At 40.8% G+C, this 27,016-nt stretch overlaps 1 protein-coding gene across 3 annotated transcripts in view; it reads right to left on the bottom strand.

Moving 5' to 3' along the window:
* Nucleotides 1-26,723, bottom strand: part of CCDC88C (coiled-coil domain containing 88C) — a 98,146-nt gene extending 71,423 nt beyond the window's left edge. For all 3 annotated transcript variants that reach the window (XM_053945590.1, XM_053945592.1, XM_053945591.1), the window contains exons 1-3: nucleotides 26,285-26,723; nucleotides 26,081-26,181; nucleotides 18,665-18,773 (exon numbers count right to left, since the gene is read on the bottom strand). In XM_053945590.1, the coding sequence (XP_053801565.1) occupies nucleotides 18,665-18,773; nucleotides 26,081-26,181; nucleotides 26,285-26,344 (270 nt within the window). In that variant the 5' untranslated portion in view covers nucleotides 26,345-26,723. The remainder of the gene's footprint in view (nucleotides 1-18,664; nucleotides 18,774-26,080; nucleotides 26,182-26,284) is intronic.
* Nucleotides 26,724-27,016: the final 293 nt, after the last annotated feature.

Raw genomic sequence — 27,016 nt, 5'->3', positions numbered from 1 at the left:
AACACTCTCTCAAGAAGAACTTCCAGTCTTGCCAGCGCTTAACAGTGCTCCTTTAAGTATCTGAAAAGACTGATTAACCCTGCTTAATACAATCTGTGTAATCTACTGTGAATCTTGCAGATAACTCATAACTGTTAACATTAATTAACTCAGCAGAGCTTTACCCTTCTTGCTCTCCCACCAGCCTCATACCACAGAGCTCAGTTTAAGCATTCTTTCACTCCAGCCCTGGCAGACGGCTTCCACAGTTAAGCAGCAATGATGAGCTTCTGATACAGAAAACTCAGTTAAGTAATAATACTGTTTTAAGAGAAGACTTTTCCCCACATTTTATACTTCTCTTCATCAGCACTGATCAGTAGTCACAGCATACACTCAAAGCATACAACACCCTGGAAATACCCATGATAAGAGAAAAAAAGTGAAGGATACTGCTGTATCCGAGAAAAAAAATTCTTTATGCTATCTGTGAGAGAAACAGACATAAGCTAAGTCACTATGTTATTATTAACATTTCAGATAAATTAACTTCTAACACTACTATGCCAGTTTTTAGGCTTCTGACCACTGATTTAATATCAACAAAATACAGTTTCCTTCTAAGCTGTGATGTTTAGTGTTTTCCTGAGAGAGGATGTCAATCATATCTTCATACAAAAGCCTCATTTATAGCTGAAAGAAAAAGTAACTTTCAAGACCTTGTATTTACAGAGAAAAACCTTTAAAAATTGTCACAAAAGACTCCAAGTAAGCAAGGGCCCCCAAACACAAGGAGCTGCCTTGGCTATAGGTAGAAAAAGCAGAACTATGTATACTACCAACCTCCTTCTTTATTACTAGTGTCATTTTTTAAATCATACTACTTAATTTTCAGTATCCTTGAATGGCACACAAAAGTGGCAAGCATGTATGGTTCTCAGCAATTTCCAAGCTGTCTCACATGTGGCTCCTATCCCTTACCTCCACCAGCAGAGCTCAGGTTTATTATTTAAGCAACATAATGGAGGGAAACCCAATATGAAGTATCAAGTGACTTGGAGCTCCCTATCAACCAGATCACAAAACAAGAGCAATGCAATGTAATGAGCTGAAAGCAGAGGAGGGAAGGGTAAACCCCCCCAAAAAATTGCTCCAGGCAAGAGAAATTCAAGCCTCAGGCTGCAAGGAACAGCAACACCTCCCATCCAGCACATCTGGCTGTGTGCTGCTCTGTATAAATAAAGATTATTGGTATTTCAGAAGATACAGGTTACAAAAAAAGTTTATACTCTTGCTGCACCTACCGAGTACCAGATCTAAGCCTAGCAGCACTCAAAGCATGCTGAACTCTCCCTCCTTGGTGGTGTGGAAGAAGTCTGATTCCTAGAGAAGCAGTTTCCAATGAAATTTTAAGGGACACTACAATCAGAAAAATGTGGTACAAGCAGAATTTTATCTACAAAGATAGTGCTTACACCCTTCACCTCAGTAAAGTACAAGATTTTGGCAAGGAGTTCCACTATAAGACATGAAAAGGAGCCATGTGAGCTCCACTGCAAACTCTGGAATGACAATGATGCTACATGCTCGAGTAAGGACTATCTTAATCTGGTTTAGTAGCAGCTTTTCACAAAACTTATTAAAATGGCTCTGCATCATTGTTTAAACATACTTTGGTGGAGGCATCAAATTACTCTGACAAACCTGTTTGTCTCAGAGTTCCATGAATTAGTTCAGTGATGAATGGCCGATCAGAAACTGGAGCCCTATGGGAACTGGTGCAGTCACTCACCAAAAGAATGTTACAGAAAAACAAATTGTGCCCTTCAAACCTATAGTAATAGTCTGCATTTTGAAGCTGAGCATCCAAACTAATAGTCTTACTTCACACTGCTCAGAAAAGATGCAGCCCCCACAAATAATAAAGGGAGAAATAAATGCTTATTATCTGAAGGAAGCAATCAGAGAAATCCAGCAGTTATAATACAGTACCTTAACACAAGTCTAGGAACTCTATCACCTCAGTTGCAGTGCCCAAATCCACTGTTCTGCTAAATCTCAGAAAACACGAAGTTTGTATTTTTAAAACATTAAGATACACAGTAAATACAGGGTGCTAAAATCAGGCATTTTAGTCTGAACCTCCAAATGAACCAATTTCTTTTGACAGTGGAAATATGCAGATGATCTGCTAAGATGAACATTAACACACAGTAGTAAAGACTAGAATTTCCCCCAAACTAAATTTGTATTCACTGACATTACTTTCTAAGCAGCAATACAAAAACAGGCACAACGGAAACTAAAAAGACTATTTGCTGCATTTCAGACTAGTAGATACATGATTCCTTGTGAATTTTGACTGGAAGTCATTCTCACGAGGTAGAGGCAACAGGCCCTTTGAAATTGGCTCAGCACAATGCAGGCAGGAACTAAGCAAACTTCTTCAAACAGCTCTGCCAGCACCATTCAGCTCCAAGCTGCAAAACTCCTGCTGTTTCAAACTCAGGGCCTCCTGTGAGCAGACTGCTGATTACACCAGGTTGTATGGCAGGTTTTTGATACGTGCCCAGGACAGAAGAAAAAGAATGAAACCTGTCCACTAGTCATGTTAAATACAAGATTTCACACCAGACTGAAAGAAAAGGACACTTTGTCATCCATTCATTCCCTTGCCCTCCATTAAAAGGAAAATTCACTGCAGTACACAGTACACATGCCCTGTTCAGAGTGTGTAACTCATGCAAGCATTGCCGGACACAGTGCTATTACAAAAGATAAGTGGGAGACAGCACCATGCCAACATCTTATCTCCAAACAGAGGAGATATGCACAGTCAATAAAGCCAGAGTGCTGAAATGCAGGGCTGTGGCACATTTAATGGGGTTCTATATCCCCAGTTATGCTTTTACATTACAGAACATTTGGAGTAGACAAGGAAAGTGAATTATAACAATTCCACAGGCATCTTCCATATTGATTTTTATTACACCAATCCAGAGGAATCAAGCTTTTACAAGTTTCTGTGAGATTTTGCTAGGGGAGTAATACTCTTGGTTGTCACCCCAGACAAGGAAAAGAGCAAAGGCTACCATAGCAATCAGCAGCCAGGTCATTGCACACCTCACTGCACACACCCCAACACCCCCAGCGTGTGCCTGGTGCCAGGGGGAAACAGCAAAGGAAGAGGAGGACACAGGATCTGTAGAAAGCTCTCCCTTGTTCCCATAATACTTGGGTTTTATTTATGAATTTGAGCAAAGAGGCCTTTTCTGTCTAATCAAGTGCAACCCCCTTGTTGCCTTGTAGCATCACAGCTGTGAATCTCCTAATTGCATCTTTAGTATGCAAAAGGTAAGAAATGTTCATGAAAAGATGACAGCAAAGGCTTCACTGGTTGGTCATAAACATGGACAAAAGGGTTTTTCCTTAGGGAATGGTCAGTACAGAAATCAGATGTTCAGAATATATTTCTGGCCATATGGTTCAAAGTGATGAATAATGTGCTTCGGAAAAGAAGGATGATACAAATAATACAGCACTGCAGTAAAGCACCAAATTAAACAAATAACAGGTGGTGACTAAAAGTGCATTTTTAATGAGCACCTCTTTATGAATGCACACAATGCAAAGTGGTTTCCACTGTTTGGTAACACACCACTCCTCATTATGGATTAAAAAAAATCTTAAGTTATATAGAGCCAGATGTGTTTGCTCTTGTTCTTTGGACCTCTCATAGAATTAATTTTTGTGAGATTCGGCAGCCAAGCAACAAGAACTTTAAATTCTGAATTCTTAATACTCACAAATTCTTTAATTAACACTAACTTTTTTCACTACGCAATTTTTTTATTAAGTGTTGATGTGTTTTAATAAACTTTGATGTGTTTCCAGTGCATCTGCCTCATCAAGTATTCTGCTCTTCACATGTATATAATTGAGGAAGACAGCAGTCCAGTGGTTAATACAGAAGACAGTGTTTGAATTCCTGAGTCCAGACAGACATGGAACACAGATCCACAGCAGTTCTTCAAAGTCAATTATTACGTTCCCAAGCTCTTCCCAAACCAGTCTGCATAAAATCCACTGGCCAAGAATGAGACACTACTCCATACCAGGAGGTACTGCTATACCATGGGGTATTAAAACATCTTAAGAACCAGGGTTATTTATCCAACTGAGAGAAAGCTAGAGAAATCATTATAGAGACCAGTTACCCAAGAAAGCAAGACTAGTTTAAATGGTCTATTTCTGCAAAGGAGGAAGTATCAGAAAGAATGCCAGGCAATTAATAGAGTCAGGAAATGAGAGTTTGCGGTGATAGAGCTACAGTAATGAAGTATGTTCAGCTAAATCTATAGCCTGCTTTGTCTCACCAGAAGAGCAATATTATCTCAAGGATTGTGGCAGCAGTTTGAGTGGTTACTCAAGTCTGAATCTTCTTGCATGAACGAAGGTCAGTCTTACAGAACATGAAAACAAATGTGTTCCTCCTCTCAAGTGCAGCTGTCTTGGTAATCTCAAAGATGACATATTCTTCATGTATCAGTCAGCACTTTAAAGCCCTGATTCATACAGAGAGACTTAGGAGCACATGGCAGGTTACTATTTCAGCAGGTTGCTTAAATCTGCAATGCATAATACTCCTTGTAATTCTTAATTGCTTTACTCCTCTAGGGCATACAGCCTATGTCTTGGGAACTGGAACACACTTGCTCTGAATATCAAAGAAAAATTAATGACTTGTCATTAAAAAGGTGAGAAGTAGTAGTTAAACTACCCTCTTCTAGCTGGTTCCTTGGAAGGACAATAATTTTTAAAAAATATTTTTCTCTTTTAATAGTTGTTTCGATGATATGCTATTAAAATAAACAAAAAAAGCTTGTCCCCACTCTGCAAACAGAAATTATTTTAGGCTCCTGTGTATCTAATAGTGTATTACATTATTCAGTATGGTTGTCCTGTTAAGCACAAACTTTGATGGCTTCCCAAGTGCCAGGAAACCAGTTCACTTCATTCATAACTTCTCTGATACAGCAGCAGTGTGCGCCAAATACGTGGAACTCAAAAGGGCCTGTATTACACAGAGAGAATGATGATTAAACAAACTGGAAGTGCTTAAACTGACTTACAGTGCAAAAACCTCCATCTCCCTCCAGTAAGAGCAGTGAGCTGATCTCAGTTAACACTAAGAGCCAAATTTTGCCTTTTTATGAACACACCACTTCCCAAAGGCCTTAAGATTTGCATCACAGCTTACAAAAATTTTTAAATCCTTTACTAATTTAAGACTAGCAGAAGGAGTCCAGAATATCCTTCTAGGAGACTCATTGGAACACCAAGCAAAAAGCACTGCACTTCCATCATGACACTTGAATGCTTCTTCACAAACACAGGGAGTAATTCCATGACATGCCTTATGCCAGCCAGCTAGATACCAAAGGGACAGATTGTTCTGAGATAAACTCTGAGGCTCATGAGTGTATGTGGGGAGGAGATGCCTTGTTGAAGCAGCTGCCCATGGCTGCAATTCTCAACCATCATACTTGTGGGAGGATAATCTATTCAGTGGCAACTTCCTTTTGTATTGCAAGATGGCTGCAGTTTCTAGAGGCAGGTGGGTCTCAGCACTCCAAGGGAAGACACACAAACTGAGTTCCCTGTACATCACATGGGCTCTCTGCTTCCAGGCATCACCACCACTGCCTGAGGTCTTGTGCCCTACCCCACACGAGCCCAGCTGGAAAGGCTTTCTGCCCACCATAGTCACAACACACCCAACAGACAGAAAACCAGTCCTTAGAACATGGCATTTATCTGATAGAAGGCTTGTGCTGCAAGGTCTAGGAATTTGGGAAGCTGTACATTTCAGTCTGTATAGATTCATGCTTTAAGGAAGTCAAAGTCACTATCAACACCAGCACATCTACCTGGAAATAAATCAAAGACTTCCTAGTTCAAATCCAGCAAATAGCATCATATCTCAGATGTCCCCCTTCTCCCATGTAAATCTATCAGTATCTAGAGTGCAGATATTCTGAGGTCTTTTCCTCTGGCCACTGTTCCATTTAATTTATTTCATGTTCTTAACTTATCTCACCTGAGTCACACAGATGTACTTTAATATCATTTTTTCTCATTTTGTCAAACTACCTAATTTCTTACAAGTGGCCCAAAATCTTTCATTTGGGGCAAGTTAAACTTTCATCTGATGGCTAAGAAGGTAGGGAAGAGGAAGAAGGACTTGGAAAAAAAAACCTAAAACCCTAGTCCTAGTTGAAAGTAGAGTAAGACAACAATGAAAACGAAATTATTACAGTGCATAAAAATAGTTTAAAAATCCATCCTATGTACTCAAACATAATTTTTGTTACTGTAGAATCAGATGTTTCAAACACTAAACAAATGTTACATTAAACACCTCAAACATATCTGAACTGACCAGTATGAAATACTGAGCAGCACATTTTTGCAGTTTAATTTCTTTCTTTACACTCAAGCACCCTTCCTTGTAACTCTCAGACTAACTTGCCAGTACCAGAAAATTCAATTTCTGTAGAGAAAGGAGTTCCAGGTATGTATCTTCAGACCTGTACAGTTGTCCCTTTCACAATCTGTTGGTACCTGGTTGGGGAGGACCCATTCCTTATCATCTCAGCAAAGACAAGACAATGGTTGTACACATCCCAACAAAAGATCATTGTGGCAGTCAAACACTCCCCATTACAGGCACCAAAGAGGATAAACGGGGAACCAACTGCAAGGTCACAGCACATACCAATAGAGTGCATTTACTCTTTCTTAAGAAGGAAAAAAACCAACCACCCCAAAAACCACACACACAAATCCAGTGAAACTCACAGTTCAGAAAGGAAGTTTTTGTTACAAATTTATGGGCAGGGAAGAGTGTGTGTGTGTGTGAGATTTTATTTTTAATACGGCTTTGTTTTGGGGATGAAAAGCAAGGACTGAGTATTTCCCAGCCTCTGCTTATGCAGATGTATCTTTCAGCACCTCTTTACCAGTTACACTAACTACTCAAACTGCAACACTATATATTAAAAACAAAACAAACAGACAAACCCCTCCCACAAAACTAAAACCCCCGCACACAGAACAGAAAACCCCCACAACTATAATGACTTAAATCTAGTGTTGACCTGATAACCTCCTTTGGCACGCTGGTCAGACAGCTGCTTTAAAATCCCAGATTCACTGATTCAAAATTATCACACATAGAAAAGCTTATTTAAAACAAACGTGCTGAAGGCCAATCTGCTTCTCACCTCCTTTGCTTATTAAATATAGTTGGTGGAAGTGACTGAAGTATTTTACTTGAGTTACTGCTGAAGTTTTAAGCCGGGAATGATATGCTACCTATTACAGGAAAAGCAACTGTTCAGGAACTTGTTTGTGTTTTAAGCACCATTCAGAGGCATTTAACCAACTAAAAATAAATCACTCTTCACCATTAACTTTCTTAACTTACAAAACACTTAGGGGAATTAAGATTAATGCACCCTGAAGGGAGAGACTTGCATGAGTATCAGTAAGATCAAAGTGGTTTGTGGGTTTGGGTTTTTTTTGTTGTTGAAGTTTTTTATGTATTTGGTATTTAAGATTATTCCTTTAGAGTCTCGAGAGTTATTACCAATAACTCGGTATCTACTTTGCTATATTTTCTACTTGTTTAAAAGCCCACTGAAAAGAAGCTTTAAATTAGTTGTCCTTTACAAATGGGTGACAGTACAAGCCTGACTACCAAGTCTGTGTGCTAGAAGAGCACAGCAATTTACTGGGTTATAAAAACAACTGCTTTTTACTCTCTCATGCCAACTCAGCTCTCCCATCTCAGTGTGTTTCCCTTACAGCAGGTTTGGCAGACCACTCAAAGCCTCCAAAATTAGGTGCCCTGCTAAGGTCAAGATGGGGAAAGCAAGCCAGTGTATCTCCTGCAGATACTCAGGCAGCTGCCATAAACACTGCAAAACCTCTAAGTGCTGATCAAGTGTGATACATACCTCGACACTGGTAAAAGCTGCAATATGCTAGCAATATGTCAAGAAGAACCAAAACAAATCCTGATCTGGCAGACAGTTTTGGTCTCACAATATCTAAGGGTTTCAAAGCAAAACTGTTTGAAGACTCTGCTATGCAAGATGCTCAGTACTCTAGTCCATCAAGTCAGTGTCACTTAAAATTAGGTCCTATGCCATACAAAGAAAGGACAATTGCAAGTTTACTGAAATGCTTTAGGAAAAAAAAAAAAAAGACCAAACTGCAGCTGCGTCTAAGGGAAGACATATCTTCAACCAACACCAAATTATTTGAAATCTGAATCCCTCCATTGCACAGAATTTGGACCTTGCAATTCATAAAAAGAGAATAGGCTAAGTGAAAAAAGGGGGATGAAAATCACCTTTCCAATCAAGATTTTGGCTCAGGCTACAAAGGAAATGCATACTGGAAGAAATGTGAGCTCTACCAAGTTTGAGAATTAGAGCACTCTGGTTTAGTTTCTTCTGCATGACTGGAAGCTGGGAGCTAGCTTAAGTGCCAGAGCACTGAAGTGTAAGCAAGGCTTCTAATAATGGCAGCTTTTGTGGTCCTCTACTACAGAGTCATTCCTTCTGCATGTAAAACTGTAAAAATACATCCACATGCTGTTCAGATAAGCATTTGCCACAAAAAGAGAAAGCTTTCAATACTGACACAGCTTTTGCATATTCAGGAAAACACAGAACAAACACACAGAGTGGGGCTTTTCTGGTTTGGTTGTTGGGGGGTTTCTTTCACTTTTTTAAATATCAACATTGAAGAACTGGCCTTAAGACACTTATTACCTTAAAGGGGCGACTCCTTGTAGATGAATTGTTGTTTTGCTTTGAAATTACTACACAGTCTTGAGAGACTCCAAGTAACTCAAACAGGTTACTGGTCAAATTAGAAGGGCTTTGACCATAGGGGTTTTTTGGTGACTGCAGTTTTTGATTGATTCTTTTTGGTGGTGGTGGTTTTTGGTTGGTTGGTTTTGTTTGGGGTTCTTTATAATTTTTGATTTTTTTTAAATGCTTGGTGGTTTTTTTTTGGGTTTTTTTTTTGGTTTTTTTTTGTTTTTTTTTTTTTAAGTGAAGTGTATTTTAGTTTTAGAGAAACTGCTTCTTAGAACTGATGCTATTTCTTCAGAAACTTCATCCTGACAAATGAGCATTTTAACAGACTTAGTAGTTCTGCCCATAGTATCAAAAAATTCTAAAAGAAATTCACCTCCTTCCAGTTTCTATCAATAAATGCTCATGCTTCCCTTGGGACCCCAGTCATTTAGCTTTACTGGAACACAGCTGCTCCAAAATGAACCAGGCATTAAACTCAGTACCAACCTCCCCTCCCCTATAACACACACTGCACACCTAACAGGTCTTTCTGTGATATAAATTTGATGCTCCACTCCCTTGCAAATACTGTTCCAGTGGATATATTACAATAGGAGCACCATTAAAAAAAAAAAAAAAAAAAAAACACAACCAAGACATCCAAGAACTCTAAAGTTACACAGGGAACTTTTCTTATTTTGCTTCTTAAACATACAGCAAACAACTTAGACATTTTTGAAGTCAGTTTTTTATTTACCTTACATTAAAGGCAAGTTTTTTTAGAGAAAGAGCATCACCTACTGTAGTTTAAAAATATTAATAACCCACTAAATAAAAAAATTCCTATCCTGTGAAAATGATTAAATGGAATTCATACAATACTTTCCCTTTGTGTCAAGTCTTTCCTACCAGCTCCCAAAGGAGCAGATGTCCATCACTGTTATCTTGATCACCTGACACACAAATAATGTCATTTTAAGTCTAAAAAACAAATTAAATAAACATCTAGAGACTTTTAATAATGCTAATTATGAAAGAGAACAGACAGTGGCAGCTCCACAGGGACCATTTCTGTCTGCTGAGATTTTTATTTAGGCACTTTTACTGGCCATATGAGGACCAAGCAGAATTTAAACACTTAACTCCTCTTTCAACTTCCTCTCTTAATCATAATGGAAAACAGAGGCACAAGCTCACACAGCTTATATTCAAAGAGCCCATCTAAACAGCTATTTCAAAAAGTCATTCTGCTTACTCAAAGTACAATGTGCACACACTTTAATTTGCTGCTTTATTTGCTCCTTCAAGTTAACTAATTTTATAAATCCTTCTCTTCAAAAACCAACATGTGCAAATGGGAGATGAGATGCATGCATGCGTGAGGAAGTGACAGCATTTCAATTTCTGTGCATTCATGAGCAAGTGCATTTCTTAATTTGTGTTGGTGTAAAGTCCATACACCATGCAAAGTAGCAAATATATCCATTCCTGTGAGTTATCTTCAGCAAAGAAATTGGCACACCAAAACTCCCTCCTGTCCCCAGGTTTGTGACTTGCTCTGGTCCAGCCACTTGCTCAGCAGGGTAAATCCCATCATTCTTAACCAGGATAGGTGTCTCCACAACCTTCACACCCATTTCTTGGCCCAAGAACATGCACATTTGCCAAAAGTACCGGAGTTCAACTCCAAACTCAGGCAGACCTCTATAACACAAACCACAAAAGCTTTCAGAAGTAAATAAAACTCTGCATTATATCCATGATCTCCCACACAATTCTGAAACCTGATACTCCTTCAAAAGGACAGTGAAGCACTGCTTTAAAAGACATCTCAAATACCTGTCTGAGATGAAAACACACTGTGCTTACAGGTCTAATAAGCCATTAAAAAGAGCAGAGTACAAAAAGGTGGAAGTTCATTACAGACCTTTGTATCAAAAGCTGAACTAGGATGCTGTTGTGCAGAAAGCCAAGGTCAGCTGAGCTATAGGCACAAAGACACCTTTGCTTGCTCCACACCACAGGGCCACAGATCACTGCTCAGAACAAGCCTGGACACCAAACCTTAAACTCGAGTCAGAGCTATGTGAAATCAAGGCTGTGGACAATCCTGTGTATCACACTACAGAATGTGACAATAACCTCAACGAAAGTGACACTGGATTAAGTAACACTTTTACAGGCAGAACATGCCAATAAAATTAGAATATAAATCACTTTCCTTTACTACCTGCCATTAACAAGCAGAAGTTATTTGCTTTGGGAACTGGTATGCAATTAGGGGACTGTTTGGCAATCATACTTTATATATTTGTGGGATTCATCTTCTCTCTTCAAAGACTTTTTAATGAAAACTACTAAATGACATGGAACTCATTACAAAAACACAGGCAATAAATCAATCTTTAGCTTTCATTTTTTATTATCCTTCAGCAGAAAATTAACCTCAAAGCTATTTTCAGCTGTAAGTAGCATGCAGGCTGTTGTTCTAACTTACCCAGAATTGGTAGGCTCTATGAAACTTAATTCACCCCTTCGCAAAATTTCAGCTAACAAAAGTAAGAACATTTGCCCAATATTGAGGCAGCAGGACTGAACATGGCTGTCTGAACAGCAACTTACATCTCAAACCTTATATTAAAAAATACATATGTAGCAGAGGACTGAAAAGTTACTCTGTGGCTTTAGCATTGGTAGTAACAGCAACAGTCAAGGAGATTAACATCAGGCCTTGGCTTTCCTTAAGGAAAGTCACGCACACTCTCACATTACTCTTTTTTAAGCCATATAAAGGACACTGTGGGTGTGTTCTGCAGTTCAGACATCCCAAGAATTGCTCTCAATTAACATGTCAGAGGTTAAGTAAATGCTGCTGTGTGGGAACCAAACAGCTATTCCATACTGTAAAATTTTACAGGCCACCTCCATCTGCCACTGTATGTTAGGACACTGCTCCCCTCTTTCCTTGGCTCAGTTTCTTCATTTGTCTGCACAATATATTGACACCCCTCTAGCTTATTAAGCAAAACAAAGACAAGACTGCAGACATATGTAAAGCTACTCTGCCCTTACCCATATTCTAGCTCCAGAAAAAACTAGTTTAAAAGTCAACCCATTCTCTTCCATCTGTTTGAGGTCACTATTTCATTCTGCATTAAAATCCACATACAGCCTCAAGGAAAAAAAAAAAAAAAAAAACAGGTCTCTAAAATCAGTCCTCCCTTGAACTTCCAGAAAGAACTCAATCTGTCAGCCAAAATGCATCCTGGAATCAAAGCCAGTAATCTTGATCAGGTGTCCAACAGCATGCTACTAAGTCAGTTGGAATGGTACTTCTCACCAGCCTGGGAACACTTAAAATTGACCTCTGCAGAAACTTATTTCAACTCTGAAGCAGAAATGTTTGTTTAGTTCTTCTGGAAATGATCAAGACCATTTTCACTAACAAAGCATCAGACAGTCTGGCTGCTAGTGATGAGTCACTTGTCTGTCTCATTCCCACTGAAATACCTGACAACAGGACCTATACAAAATGACTGTGATTTTTGTGATTCTTGTGTTTGTTCCACTGCAGCAGAGTGGTACCCATTTCAGCTGAAGAACTAAATCAAAGACTAACATCCCTGGTTCAGCATTTCCCAGAATGGCAGCACCAAGGTCAGTCATTCCCTTGTCCTGGACACAGCACTACAATAAGAGAACATCTTCACAATTCACTGTGGACAATACCAGTTTTACATGCAACCTTCATGTCTCATGATCATGCTCCTGCAGAAGAGAAAGCCTAACTCAATATTTTTGTCACTGCAGAACCAAGAAATCTTCATTAAGCTAAGTACTGCATAAATACATACAGACAGTCTGTGCCTGTAGCAAGTTTAAACTAACTAGAAGTCAAATGAAGAACAGAAGCGGAAGCGAATACACAGCTAACAAGGTTCTACTCCAGGTCGTGCCAGTGGCAGAATCTTGAGTCCTGAAAGGCCAACAACCTTACAGAAATAGCCCATCCCTACAACAGTACCTTACAAAAAACTTATTTGTCACAGGAGTTGGTTTATCTATTGTAGACTTGTGAAAAACCAGAGGCTTCATGGCTGCTCACTGTTGTTGCTTTGTGCAGCTGTAAATTCAGGCCACAAGAACATGCACACTACCTCTGGTAGGTGCAACAGCACAATTGCCAATGCAGAGAATTTTGGAGACTCCATGAATACAGCCCACTCAACTGTACAGAAAAGGGAGAGAACTGCACTGAGGAGTGCATGACATCAGCAAAGCATTTGAATTAAAAATTTCTGTTGAAGCTCTGGATATCTTTGTATGGATATCTTTGCTCATGAGAAAGTTGACACTCAGTTAATAATTTTGGAATTTAAAGCTCAAGATGAAGAAAGGTTGTCACTAAGCCAAAACTGCTCCCTAGAGAACAAAAGTCAAAGGAAAGCAGTCACTCAGTATAGCTTAACCCATCAAATTGACAAAGCTAGCAAAAAAGAAGTTCAGTTTTACCTAATTCCAACAGGCCACTGCAGGTACAAACTTTCCCCCTTAGAACATAAAAATACTTTTTTGACTTCAGGGTGTGTGCATTTCTAGTGTCTTGCTGTTTACTTTGCTAAGGACTAGATTACGAGCCCACTAGAAGTAGCCTGCCTAGTAGGGAAAGATTCCAGCTCACAAAAGAGGACACTGCTACTTCCAGAACTTTATTTATAACTTGAGTACAGTTGCCAGTCCCTAAGCTGTGTCCAAATCTGGAACTCCAAGTTTGAATTTTTCTTTGCAGTTCAGTTAAGAGCTCTAAACCTGACTCAGTGCTCCAACTACAGAAGTGGGAGTTGTTTACTGATCTGGAAGCTACTGGCATTGTAAGACCTTCATTGATCCACAGGGAAAAACAGCATTTGCCTCAGCCTGAAAACAAACTCGTATCTATTCCAAAGGTTAGAAAGAGCCTCAGCAACTCATGGGCAGCTAACATCCTTTAACATACCTGATAAAAACTCTGCTGCTTGTACTTGTTTTACACAAGTATAGAGCAGCGAAGCAAAAGGAAGACACAGATCTGAACAAATATGCCTTAAAAGTAAGGCATCCTTGCCCTCCATGATCTCTGGGCCCAGCTGAGTGATTTAGGTGGGGACAGTAGGATTTGTAGTAATATATTCTCTAAAAAGTCAGTGAATTACTTCCTCTTTACACACCCCCTTACTTTTTGGAGAGCACTAAGGGTTTTTATGAGTTTCTTACTGAAGTTGCACATGCCACACAGTCTCAACTCGTGTCAGAACTGTGCCTCAGTACAATTTATTTTTTAATTAAGAGATGTTTCCAACCTTTTAGAAACACAAGGTAATTCACTAGGTATTTAGTGGCCACAACTGCAAGGAACAGAGGCAACAAAAATACAGCTGTGACCACACGGTAGCATTTCTTCCAACAGCATTTCTCATCCACATACTCCAGATGTGACCATAATACTCATCCAGGCACAGCCAAGGGATGATCAAGTTATTTTGTCAGCTTCAAGTTTTTCATGTAAATGCAAGGAATTTTTGCTTGAGAGTGCAGTATATACTGTTGGTGTGATTACTGACATTTTTGAAGGTTAGGAAACTAGCTGTTTTCAAAACAGACCCTTTCACAAAACTCCTTTATATTAACTGGTATTAAAGTGATTTTTAGCTCCTTAGAAAAAACACTAAACCCAAAGACTGACACATGAGCAAAGGAAGCACAATAAAGCCGGTTCAAGCTTCCCCTGCCAGCCTACCTTGGGCTTCCTCCAAAACTCTACAGGTATGAGCATATTATCTATGCTCATACATTGCAGATACCAGGTGCTGCTCTTACATGGAATCCTCAAGTAGCAGCACCTACAGGATTTAAATATTCTCTACAACACAGCAAAGGGAGAGGCTAACACCCTTCAAATTTTCTAGCATTCTTCCATCTTCTTTCAGTTTAAAGACAGACAAGCATTAGAATTCAGAGCAAGAAGAGTCACACAGACTTCACACTATGAGTAAGCTTTCTGCTGTGTTCAGCGTTTTCCAAGATATGGCACCAATTCCAGAAGTTTTATGATCAGCCATTTCTCCAGTGAACCAGTAGTGTAACTGTTATTAAATGCAATTAATGACATCTTGAATGCTCATAAAATCCCACAGCAAAATGAGTCATATGCTCGGTTTCTAAAGAGGGGCCCTCTCAAGTCAATAAAACCTGCAAAGGTACAACTGTTGACAGAGTTGGAAATGCAAAGATGTTGCATGGTAGCACTGATAACACACATTACATAGCCAACAAATAAATTTAAAAAAAAATACCACCAAAGCCAACAACAGTCAATGTTGTCCTGTTTTAAGAGTCCTGACACTTTTTCTTAGTAGCCACCGGCAATAAAGTCTCATGCAGTTGAAAGCTGCAAAATGGCAGCTCTTCAGAAAATTGCAAATGAACAAACTCAGTTAGCAAACTTCTAAAATAGAGAGGTTATTCAAACAGGAAAAAAAGGCCTCTTCATTGCACTAACCCCTCCCAAGTTCTGTCTGGTGAAGCACATACAGGGGCTGATCTTTAAAGCTTAAATCAAACTCAAATTCCACCAATACCCTGGCTTCCTCATATGTTATCTCCATCAGAAACCCTGAGCTTATGAGATCAGGAAAGTGCCAACACTGCAATACTTGGAATTGTGCTTCTGGATCAGACCTGTCCTTATTTTCTGAAGTAGCATGATCTGTATTGATGAGAATTTTGCTTTAATGAAGAGATCAGTGATACAGCTATAGGAGAAATCTGATACTAGATACAGACAGACTAGACAATTACATGACCTGAAATGTCAACTACCTTCTGAATATCAACATTAATTTTAGTAGGCACTTATGTCACCTTCCTCAGATACTGTTTACAGTACCATGAATTTATGTCACACTCCTGATTGCTCCTGCCCAGTACAGAGAAGGGCAAGTATTCTTTCATACCTACCAAGTCCTTCAAAAAAGGAAGAAAATGCTGCTTCATTCTAGACTATCTGGTCTTCCAAATTCAACAATTATGCCATAAACTTGACTTTGGTCCATTAAACAAAGATTAATGTAAAATGTCAAGGCCACTATCAAGTTTTTAGGTGCTTTTGTTTCTCTTGAGCAAGCAGAAAATTTGTGTTCCTATTGTTTGTCAGGAGCTTCTCCCTCACAGTCTGCAAGCATGTTTTCAGTCAGTAGGACACTATCCTCACTTTAACTTAGGCTAATGTATTTATACTGCTTCATTTAACAATGCCCATAACTTCAGCCTATTTAAAAAATCTCTACTATTCAGGAGAGAAGTAGCATAACATCTAATTATTAAGAATATTTAATATCCCAAAGCATCTATATGGTCACATGCTAAAAAAGACTCTAGTAAAACCTACTTAAATCTTATACTAAATGACAAGAAAACCTCCAAACATCTAACAGAGACATGAGTACAGATGCAACATTATACTGCACATCAATCTCACACAGAGGTCAATTACAGCATAGATGGCCTCAAGTACCCCCAGACGATGGAGAGTTGAAGGCTGCACACACCACATGAAAGGGAATCTCAGATTAGCATCAAGACCTTGGATTTGCCCTAAAGATATGATTGTGTCAAGGAAAAATAAGTTTCTTATATAATCTTATTAGCACCAAAAAAAAAAATGTTATTTGAGTTTAAACTTTGTTGCAATTACATTTTCAGGACAAAATACAAAGACTGATGAGCTCTCACGACTGCTTTGTTTACATACTGTATATATAGTCCTCAGGCAGCACGATTCACAATATTTCATTTCTGGACTACAGTAGGAACATCACTGTTAGAGCTGCTACTGCAAGCCTCAGCTACTGTTTCCCATTGAAAATTCTGTGTCTTAATCTATTTTACTTGTTGCTAGCTTTATTAGATTAACTCAATAGCTAGGTCAACAAGCAACATAACACATGACTCTGAATCACTTTCCTTTTTTCCTGACTCTGATCTTGCTCCAGGTACTTTTAAAAGAGGTCAGAGTATCAGCTTCAAGAAAGGAGGAAAAAAAAAAAAGAAAAAGAGCGGCTGTGCATTACTTTTCCCAGTCCCAAAACCCGGGATGCAACAAAAGAGAAAATGAAAAAAGCTTGTGAGTGAAAGTTTCAACATCTGAAGCACCAGACTCTCTGACAGTAAATCTTGTGGGGGCAAGGAGAAAGAAGGTTAGTACTAATCTTTCTTGTAGACTCCATATACACTTAAATTATTCACTGAATTACAGAAACAAACAGCAACAACAAGGCAAAACAAAAAACCAACCCACTAAACTCTAAACTTCAGCCTCTAGTTATGATCAAATGGAATTTCCCCTTAGAAATCACAAGTCTCAAGAATGACATCACATTGCATCAGCATCTCCAGATCTCAGCAAGAGACACGGATCAGTTATCTTCAGAAATACATGATACCCTCCCCTACACCATCTCAAACCTGAGTTGCTTTGCTCTCCTAGCAGGCTGCTGGAACTTGCACAGATGAGTCACACAGCCCATCTGAGTTCGTCATTTTTCATAAGTGCATCTCTTTCAGACTTCCCTAAGCAAGGCCAGGAGCAGAGCTGTACAATCACATGGAAGAGCAGTAGGCAAACTTTGGAAGAGAACGGCATGAAAAAGCACTACTCTACATATCTTCTGTATTATGAAGACCAAACCATTACACAATCTCTTCTATATATACAGAAAAGATGAAATGTCCAGGGTAAACACACTGGCATCAACTCCTACAGTTTAGCTGGCTTGTTCATTATACAATTGAGACACACAGAAGCATTTTAACAATCCTAAGTGGTTTCCTGGTAGCCTGGTTTATGTACTGCACAGCATTCAAATACGGTAAAAGATGTGTAGAAGGAAAGAGTAGAAGAGTTACCTCCTCACCAAGTCCAAATATACACAACAGTGTGCATACAGAAATTCTATTTAGAGTAACAGTTCATGCTATGGCTTTCCAGCAGCAGCCAACATGCTCATAACTCTGCAAAAGTGCCCAGCTGTCACCACCCTGGTTTTAGGGGAGCACTGTTACAGTAGAGAAACACTGACAGCTCAAGAACGACACCCAACAAGTGCAGTGTGAGACTCTGCAGTCATCCCTGCACTTTGCTCTCTTAGAGCAGTTCTGAACAAACAACTACTTGAGCACCACAGTACAAAGTGTAAGAAGTCTGTCTTCAGGCTAAGCACAGATTTATTCTTCCTATCAAGATTAATATTCAAGTGTTAAAAACATTTCTTCATCAAGATTTTATTTTCTAGCAGCCCCTTTAAGAAAAGTTTTCCTGTTTTAAAAAAGTCTTATCCCTAGAAACACTACTTCCATTTCAGCAAACCCCTTCACATAAACAGCCCTACCACAAAACAGCCCTTTTAGTACATACATCACCAAATGCTGACAGTCTTTGAGGACAACAACTTCTTAAAAACAAAAAAAAACCCAAAACAAAACCAACCAACCAAACAAAAACCAAACAAAAAAACCAAACAAAAACCCAAAAAAAAACCAAAACAAATAACAAAAAAAGGATGAAGGCAAGGAAGCAGCCTCTGGCCATGAGGAATAGATGAAGATAAACCGTATTGTCATTTTTAAAAAGAAAAAGCATGGCTGAAAGTACTTTTACACAAACACAATTTCCTCTACATTTCCTGTAGAAAACTTCTTTGAGCCCCCAGCCTCTGCACTAGCTAAAACTGTACAGCAGTCACTACTAATTAATGAGTAGAGAGTAGAAATCTCACCTGATAGTAAGTCTTAATGTTTCTGATCAAGATGGTCAGGTTTTGAACCCGAAGATAGGTATCATTATTTACATGCTTGTTGACACGTTGGTTGGTCGGTCGAGGATCTCTATTAAAAAGGAAGAAAATAAAATATTACTATTAAACTGGTGTTAAGACTTAACACCTCAATACCACATTTAAGTTTATGAATTAAATACACTGACAATTACACAAGGTACATATGCATTAAGTAATGATAGAATAAGCTCACTATCTCTGCACCTATATGTAAGTTGGAAATATTTCCTGCATGTCACAAAGTACCCTACTGCAAGGCACACAGCACTTCAGGTCAGCTTCCCTTCTTACCTGTATTTCCCTGAAAAAAGAGCCTATCTAGTTTATGCGAGCTAAATCAAAGCAGTCTCTGATAATATGGAGTTTTCCTTATCCAAATAAAGGCAAGTCTAGGAAATACTATCATGCCTTCCTCAGCTTTGGAGTTTTCATGACAAGAAGAGGGCATTAATACTTGATTGGTGATCACTGTAAAAATTGCAAAGACCAGATGTATCAAACTGAAGGGAAAAAAAAATACTGCACTTCTTATCCCCATATCTAACTAGATTGCTAATGTACATGCTATGTTTTTTGTTTGATTTTAAAAACAAATCAAAATTGCACCTGAAGCAATTTTATTTCTAAAATAAAAAACAAGACACAGAAAAAAAGCTGCAAACTATTTCATACAAATGTACACCCTCGGATCATCTCCATACACTCACTCTACGATTTTGAAAAAAAAAAGGAACCCAAAAATCTATCTGCCAATAGCACAGATCAAAGATTTGTGCTTCTCCTCTAATAATGACCCTTATCAGCAGACTCCTAAACAATCCAAACACCTGCCTCCCAGAGCTCTGCTCTGGCTGTTAATTAAGCCATTCACAGCTTTTCCAGGGCCAACTATTGAACTCGGGCGTTGACAAGGAAATAAAAGAGGAATTGATCCAATATTTATTTTTAAAATATATCTGCCAACGTTTAAGTATGTCAAAGAGTTTACATAAATATGTTTACTTTTTTTTTAAATGCACAACCATTCCAGAGCACCTCTTGAGTGAAAGCAGTGTTATGAGAATAAGTATGAAAAAACACAGAGATTCGAGAGATGAGAGAAAACTGCCTTGACAGCACGTAACATCAGACACAGTATTTATGTACACGCATTTCAGCAGATGTCCAATACTGGTATAAACTAGCAAGACACTACACAGCCTTTCCAGCAGCAAAGGACTTTGTATATGCATTTATACTATAATAAATTATGAAATAAAGAACAAAAAGAGGCAACTACAACAAGTTTTAAAGTAAAATCTGTAGTAAGTATTCAGTGTTCCACTGCTGCTCAGATAAAGGAGTGCAGAAGCCATACTTGTAACAGTGTGACAGGATGGGTCCTCGGTGAGGGAGAAGCATAAATGCCACCAGGGCTTGAGCTCAGACAGCACCCTGCCTTCAGTACACTCTGAGCAGATGCTGTACCTCAAAGAAAACTGGACACAGCTTTTTTAGACAAGGCCACGGCAACAAAGTGGGAAGCTAAAAGGGAAGAAACACTCAGTAAAGAGAAGCTGGCCAAACAGAAGGGTCAGGCTATAGTTCTCATTTCCATGAGAAAGCTCATGCAGGCAGCACATTGCCACGCCACTGGCCACTGTCTGGCAGTGTTCCCAGGCTTGTGGCCAGGAATTGACATCTTTGACTGGCCAGCAGTCACTACTCCACAATCCTTCCCAGAACTGCACAAAATGGGGCAAAAATCCACAAAACACACTGACCAGCACAGGAAAGCAGAGGCTATTTCTTCAACAGCTGCAGCAGTGGAACTGCGGGACTTGGATGACGTTTTCAAAGGCACCTAAGACACAGAACTACTACTTCCTAGACAGATCTGCTCATTCTTGCACAGTGGAGACTGTGTTACAAGAACATAAGCACTAGCAGACCAGGCCCTCAGGAGCAATTCCAGAGCTTTTATCCTATCATCTTCGTTAAGGGTAATTGATTGCTCCAAGAGCCCTTAATGCCACTGACCTCAGGGTCCTCTTAACCTCCAGCCAAGCTGCAGCACAGCATAGCTCTAGCACTCCTGCCACTTCTCAATCACAAAAAAAGTTAAAAAGCTTTTCTGAAAATAGAATGTAGCTCAGAAACATGTTTTCTGAACATGCTGTGTAACCAGCTTCACACAGCACCCCAGTTTACTTCAGAAAGGGCCCTCTGAACATGATGTGGAAGTCCAGCGCAGCCTACACTTCAAACTGCCACAAAGCTTATTGTCTTCACAGGAAAATGCAACAATGCCTCCTCAACAAGCAAGATCCCGTTTCTTCTTTCTGTGCTTAAAGACAACCCTACCCTAAAGAAGACAGAGCTGTTGGCACTACACTTTGAACATTATAGCCCTTGCCTGTATGGTGAAATTTGTTCACCAAGAATTTTATAGAAAGAAACTCTAAGGATCACACTGAAAACTAAAGAGAGGTATTTTAGGTTTGGTTTTTTTTTTTTTTTTGGCAATACTAACCAGGTAATCCAAACAAATTCATGTATGGATTTATCTGAAAAAAATCCCTGAACACCTCAGATGCCTTTTCAGTCCTTTAATGTTTGGTCTTTCCCTTACACACAAATATAATGAAAATTACCTTGCTTTTTTTTTTTTTTTTTTTTTTTTGAAAACCACCTACTTCTCAAGACCCAAAAAGTTACCTAAATAAGACTGAGACAGCATGGCTGAGGTGTGACTTAGGAAAATATTCCACAAACCATTAAAAACCCACTCAAGCCAAATAAACATATAGAAAGTCTCAAACCTCACTATATACCCAAACATTTTTAAAGACGTTATCTGGTTTGTACATGCTCATGAATGAGTCTTCTAAGAACAGAGAGGAAAGGAAGGGTCAAGAGACACAGATCAAGTGACAAGTTCAGCAGGCGTGGGGTCACCAATATAGTGCATGACGATGCAATCCCTTAAGTCATAAAAGTAACCAGAAAAAATTAAATTTTAAAATCCAAAATGACAATTCCATTCTTACCATTTCTGACAAGCCATTTTGATGAGCAAGGGGAAAGCCCTCAAGCCAGGCCCAAAGGTTATGAGATGCCAGAAGGAACTGACTGGCCCAGCATCCTGTGGCACTCTGCTCTGCAGGCAAAGCACTAACCAAAAATACACCACACTGGGGCTAGTCTAACTCTCCTACCACCCAACTTCTTCCTCTACCACGTGAGATGATGCCACTAAGGCTGGCAGATTCCTAAATTGCCTAGAAAATGGTGGAAAACTGCACCTCTACATAGCATTCCAAAATTTTAAACTAAGCAGATGCACATCTCTAAGACACGTTAGAGATGTGTATTTGTGCCATTTGCTACAAACCACGAGGAGCGGGCACTCACAATGCGGCTGTTCCTGTCACGTGGTCAAAATTAAAGACAACAGATGAACAGTACCACAACCATGACAGCAACTGAAATGGAGAAACCTATTATTGAGCATTGTTATTACAGGATTTTAACATAAATAACATTATCAGCAGATTCCTAACACACATTCCTGTTTGCTAAATGTTTTGACAGGAAAGCAGTCTATTTTCAGTTAGAAGAATTAGAACAAGCCAATGTGAAAACACTTACATGCCTGCATAAACCTCCACATAATTTCTTACAGGAAGTTTTATTTGAGAAGTTAAATGAGGCAAATATTTGCTTATGCTTGTAGATATTATGCCACAGCTGCAACTGTAACACTGAAGGCAGTCATTGCAGTGCCACCACGTGCTAATTTCATACCAGGAAGTGACACAGAGCCATCTAAAAAAAGTTCTTTAAAGTATGTCTGCAGAGAATCTCATTAACCTGGTACACATAAATCCATCAGCAACACAAGCTTGAAACACAGCAGTTCCACTTTGAAGATTAACATTTTTGTATGCAGAGCATTCAGCCAGTACTGCAAGTCTGCAAAAATCAACCCTGTCCTTCATGCACAATCAGGTTGGGATTATACACTTGAGCAGGGCAGAGGCAAAGGAAACCATTCATTTACAACAGAATTATTTGAAAAATAATTTATTTTGTTTTAAAATCTAAGTGGGGAAACCAAACACTGCTATCTGACTCTTGCTACTAAATTTACTCGTTTAACAGCTAGGTGTCCCAACCGAGAATCAAACAACACTCAGTTTTCTTAGAAACAGTCTTGCTTGTTTTAGAGATCACTAGTAAGCAAAGGGATCAGCAAAGCCCAACAGCTGGTGCCCTACCGACTACAGTCTGCCTAAACCCAGGCCAGCTCCCCTCCTCTGCCCTTGTGCCGTGGCTACACTTGGCAAGCCTGAGCAAACCACATTTTATTCTGGGCTGGCATTCCCAGGGGTAGCTCATTTCTGAAGAGGATGAAGTTAAGGCACAGCCCTATTTTCACCTCCTGTCACAAAGCCAGCAGGGACCTGGCAGGCTGGAAAAGCGGTAGATAGCTGTCACATATCTCTCTGGTGACACAGCTGCCTTGCTGAGATGAACCCACCATCTAAAAAACATTGACACTGCAACACAAAGCAGCTGGGATCTTCTCCACCCAATGCTGCCAGACAGCATTTTGGGAAAACCCGAAGTATTACAACAGAAATTAGGGGCTGACTGAACTCCTACAGCCCACCCGTGACTCAAGCAGCTAAAGCCTTACTTTCACTCAGCTATCTCCACTCAACAGGTATATCTGGATTTCTTCACAGATCCACCTGTCTTTTTCTGCCCTGAATTAAAATCTGCTTCGCTGCAGGGCAGAAATGTTGTATTTTTAGTAATGAATTTCCCAAGAACCTGGCTTTCAAAATCTTCACTGAAAGAAACAGCTTGATTTGCAGCAAAGCACTGTATCACACCTGGTGTTTAGATACAAGCTCACATGCCCCTGTTATTTCTGTTCCAGTAATCAGGCAAGCAGGGTAAAAAAATTCAAAGTGAAATAACACACAAGTGATGAGGCAGCTGTCCACATCAGGAGCCCAGCTCTTTCACCCTGCCACCCCCTACTCTCCACATGTATGCACATGCCTGCATCTGTGCTTTCAAGCAATCAGCACTATCATGGCATGGCAAATCCAATTCCAGATTTATCAAAGGCCTTCATTAATAGGCTTTCAGCAGGAAGAAACCTCCAGCCAAGCACTGAAAGCCATCTTCAAGGAACCAGGAATTAAAAAACTGATGAGCAGTAATTTTTAAAAACACATTTATTTATTCATTCTGAAAGCTTTGTGGGGCAGAAACATGCCTTGCAAGACTTGCCTAACTTACATGTAAGCAGTAATTGCATTGCAATTTCTAAAGTTAAAATCAGGGAAAAGTAAAGGTCAGTCAGCACCTCTCCTGAGCACCTTGCTAGGTTGGGATACACTGACCTAAATAAAACTGCAATCCTTCCTATATTAAACAGTCTTGGGATCTCAGTACAAACATTTTGGTTTCAAGCTCTTTAGTCACCATTAGAAGCACTGCTAAAGCTGCCTAAAAAGGGGGAGGAAAGGCCAGATTGTGTATAATTGGACAGTTTCCTACTCCACAGGGCTGGCTGTGCCTCCAACACTTCACTTTCTGAGACACCACACTGCCAGGGATGTTCGTTGGGAAAAAAACACAAAGAAAAAGCAAAGCCCCACCAACTTATTCACCTGACAGATTAAAGCTAGTAAACATGCCAGGGCACTTCTCACGATGACAAGAGATCAGACAAAATGCCAGCTAGTGTCACTGCACACATCCAGCCTGTATGCTTATCTTCCTTATTTCCATGAGATCTTAGAATTGCCTCCTTGTCCTCAGATCATTGTTCAGTTGCTCCCTCGAGTTTAACAACTCTTACCTCCTTAGACATAGTTCAATGGTCAATTACAAATATTTAAGTTTGCACATACCACCTAATAAAAGTCTCCACAATGCCACAGTCATTCAAAAGCCACATAACTTCACGATTAAGTATGACTTGGTTAATTTTTCTTGTTTTGAAATAAGGTGACTATTACACATATAATTATATAAGCGTATTAGATAACAGTGCTGTTTAGTTAAATCCACAGCCAACTCAGCTGCTGTTCCTTGATAGTTAGATTGGTCATCTCTGTGCCAAACACAATAGTCATGAATCAAAATTTAATTTCCCACATCTTGGAAAGCTACAAGCCTGGACTTAAACCTTCATACTTGAGGCTCTAATTTGCAGAAAATCTTTTTAAAGTGTAATTATTCCTTAAAAAATGCTGGAAATTATGTCTTCTCTTTACAAGAAGCTTCCATCCCTGCCAGTTTACACCACTAGTTTGTTATCTCCATGTGCTGGCAGATCTGGGTTCTGCTCTGAATCATGGATTTTTACCAGCTTCACTATTAAAGCTCCAGTTCACAATTTTCACTCCTGGTAACATCAAATCAGAAGAAAATTTTATTACCTTCTCATGTGGAGCAGCCAGGTACCAGAAGATAACAAAACTTGACAATCTGAGTGGGTGAGGCATTGATTGTCAGACTTAATGTAATTTCTCAAGATTTTAAAGGATTCTAATATGAATTCTTCATTTAAATGCTTGGACTAACCACTGGCTGAGTTTCAATTGATTTCAGTCACTTCAGAGACCACACTGCCAAAACTGAGTGACTTCCAAACTCTCCTCCCCTGAAAACCAAATACTTGTCCCTACAAACGCTCTCTCAGATGTATTTCAGAATATTTAAAATAAAATACAGAAAAAGAGAAAACGGTCAGGCTCTGCACGCAGCACAGTAGATCACCGACAGGAAAGGATGTGGTTAAAAACATAGCACAAGTCCTAACGACAATTTAATTCGAAGTTAGGATATTTTCAGCACTCCATCTTTTAACCAATTTCTAAGTTCCCTCAACACATGGCCTTACAGTGCCGCAGGAAAGAGGGAGCACTAAAAAATTTTTCCAAATTATGTATTTAGTATCGAAGTTTACGCAAGATCAAAGTTCAGATGAAACCCTCCCAGTAAAGCTTTATTTGATACTGTACTTTCATTTCCTTCTTCGTACTGCCACACACCTTCCACTGTAGCATTAACTAAGATAACTGGGAGGAAAAAAAAAGGAAAAAAATATGAAAACCACACACATACCACGCAAAAAAGATTAGAAAAACGAGTTAAAGAACACTGGACCTGGATTAGTTCGGAGCTTTCCCCCCACTATTTTCTGTTAATTTCGAAGAGCAAGCACAATGAAAATCGCTCCGGCCCCAGGCCGCCCCCCCGCCTGAGGAAAGCTCCGGGCCGGAGCCCCGACAGCCGCGGGAGGGGCAGGGCGCTTCCCCCTCACGTCTGCTGCCCTCCGACCCCACTCACATTTGCAACATGATTTTGTTCAGGACGACGCCATCCACCAGGTCCATGTAGACGCCGAGGTTGTCCTGGTCCCCGCTCCCCAGGTCCCCGAAGGTTTTCACCTGCCGGAGGAAGGACAACAGGGTTGGGGGATGGCGGCCGGACCCAGCCACCCCCGCCAGGACAGGGCTGTCCCCTCGCTCCCCGCCGCCCCGCTCTGCTCACCCATGTCACTAAGGGGCTCTGCAGGAAGAGCTCCAGGAGCTCCGAGACGGTCACGTCCATATCGCCGGGGCTCGGGCGGCGGCGGGAGGCTGCGGGCGCGGGGCTGGCTCACTCGGGAGACAAAGGCGCGGAGCCCATGGCCCGCCGGCCCGCTGCCAGCCGGGCGCTGCCTACAGGGCGAACAATGCGCGGCTCATCGCCCCCCCGCCCCGCGCCGGGGGCACACGCGGGGCCGCTCGCCGCGGTCCCTCCTCCCGACGGCAACAGGCCGGTCTTCCCCCACCGAGCTCGCTCCGCGGCCGCAGTAGAGGTTCCCCAGGAAAAAGCGAGCCACGCCGGGAGAGGAGAGAGCTCAGCCACCACGGCGAACGCCCGGGGGCCGGGAGCAAAGGCGCGGAGTTCCGACGGGACAGCTCCGAGCGCCCCGCAGCCGCCCCGCTCCGGCCGCCCTGGTACCTGTGGCGGGGCGCGCCCGAGCCCCGGCAATTAGACCCGGGCGGCGGCGGCGGCGTGACGGACAGCGGCCGCGGCCAATGGCAGGGGCGGAGGGGCCCGGCGCCGGCCAATGGGCGGCGGCCCCGGGCGGCCGCGGGGCGGGCCGCGGTGTGGGGTCGGGGCATCGTCCGCGCGCGGCAGCGAGAGCGGCCGCGGCCTCTGCCCGCCCGGCGGGGGCGGCCCCGGGGGCGGCCGCGGCTGCGGCTCGTTCCCGCTGTAACCGAGGTGATGCGCGGC

Source organism: Vidua chalybeata, chromosome 6 (genome assembly GCF_026979565.1).
Source record: "Vidua chalybeata isolate OUT-0048 chromosome 6, bVidCha1 merged haplotype, whole genome shotgun sequence".
Lineage (NCBI taxonomy): Eukaryota > Metazoa > Chordata > Aves > Passeriformes > Viduidae > Vidua > Vidua chalybeata.
This window is presented reverse-complemented; position numbering and strand designations above follow the sequence as displayed.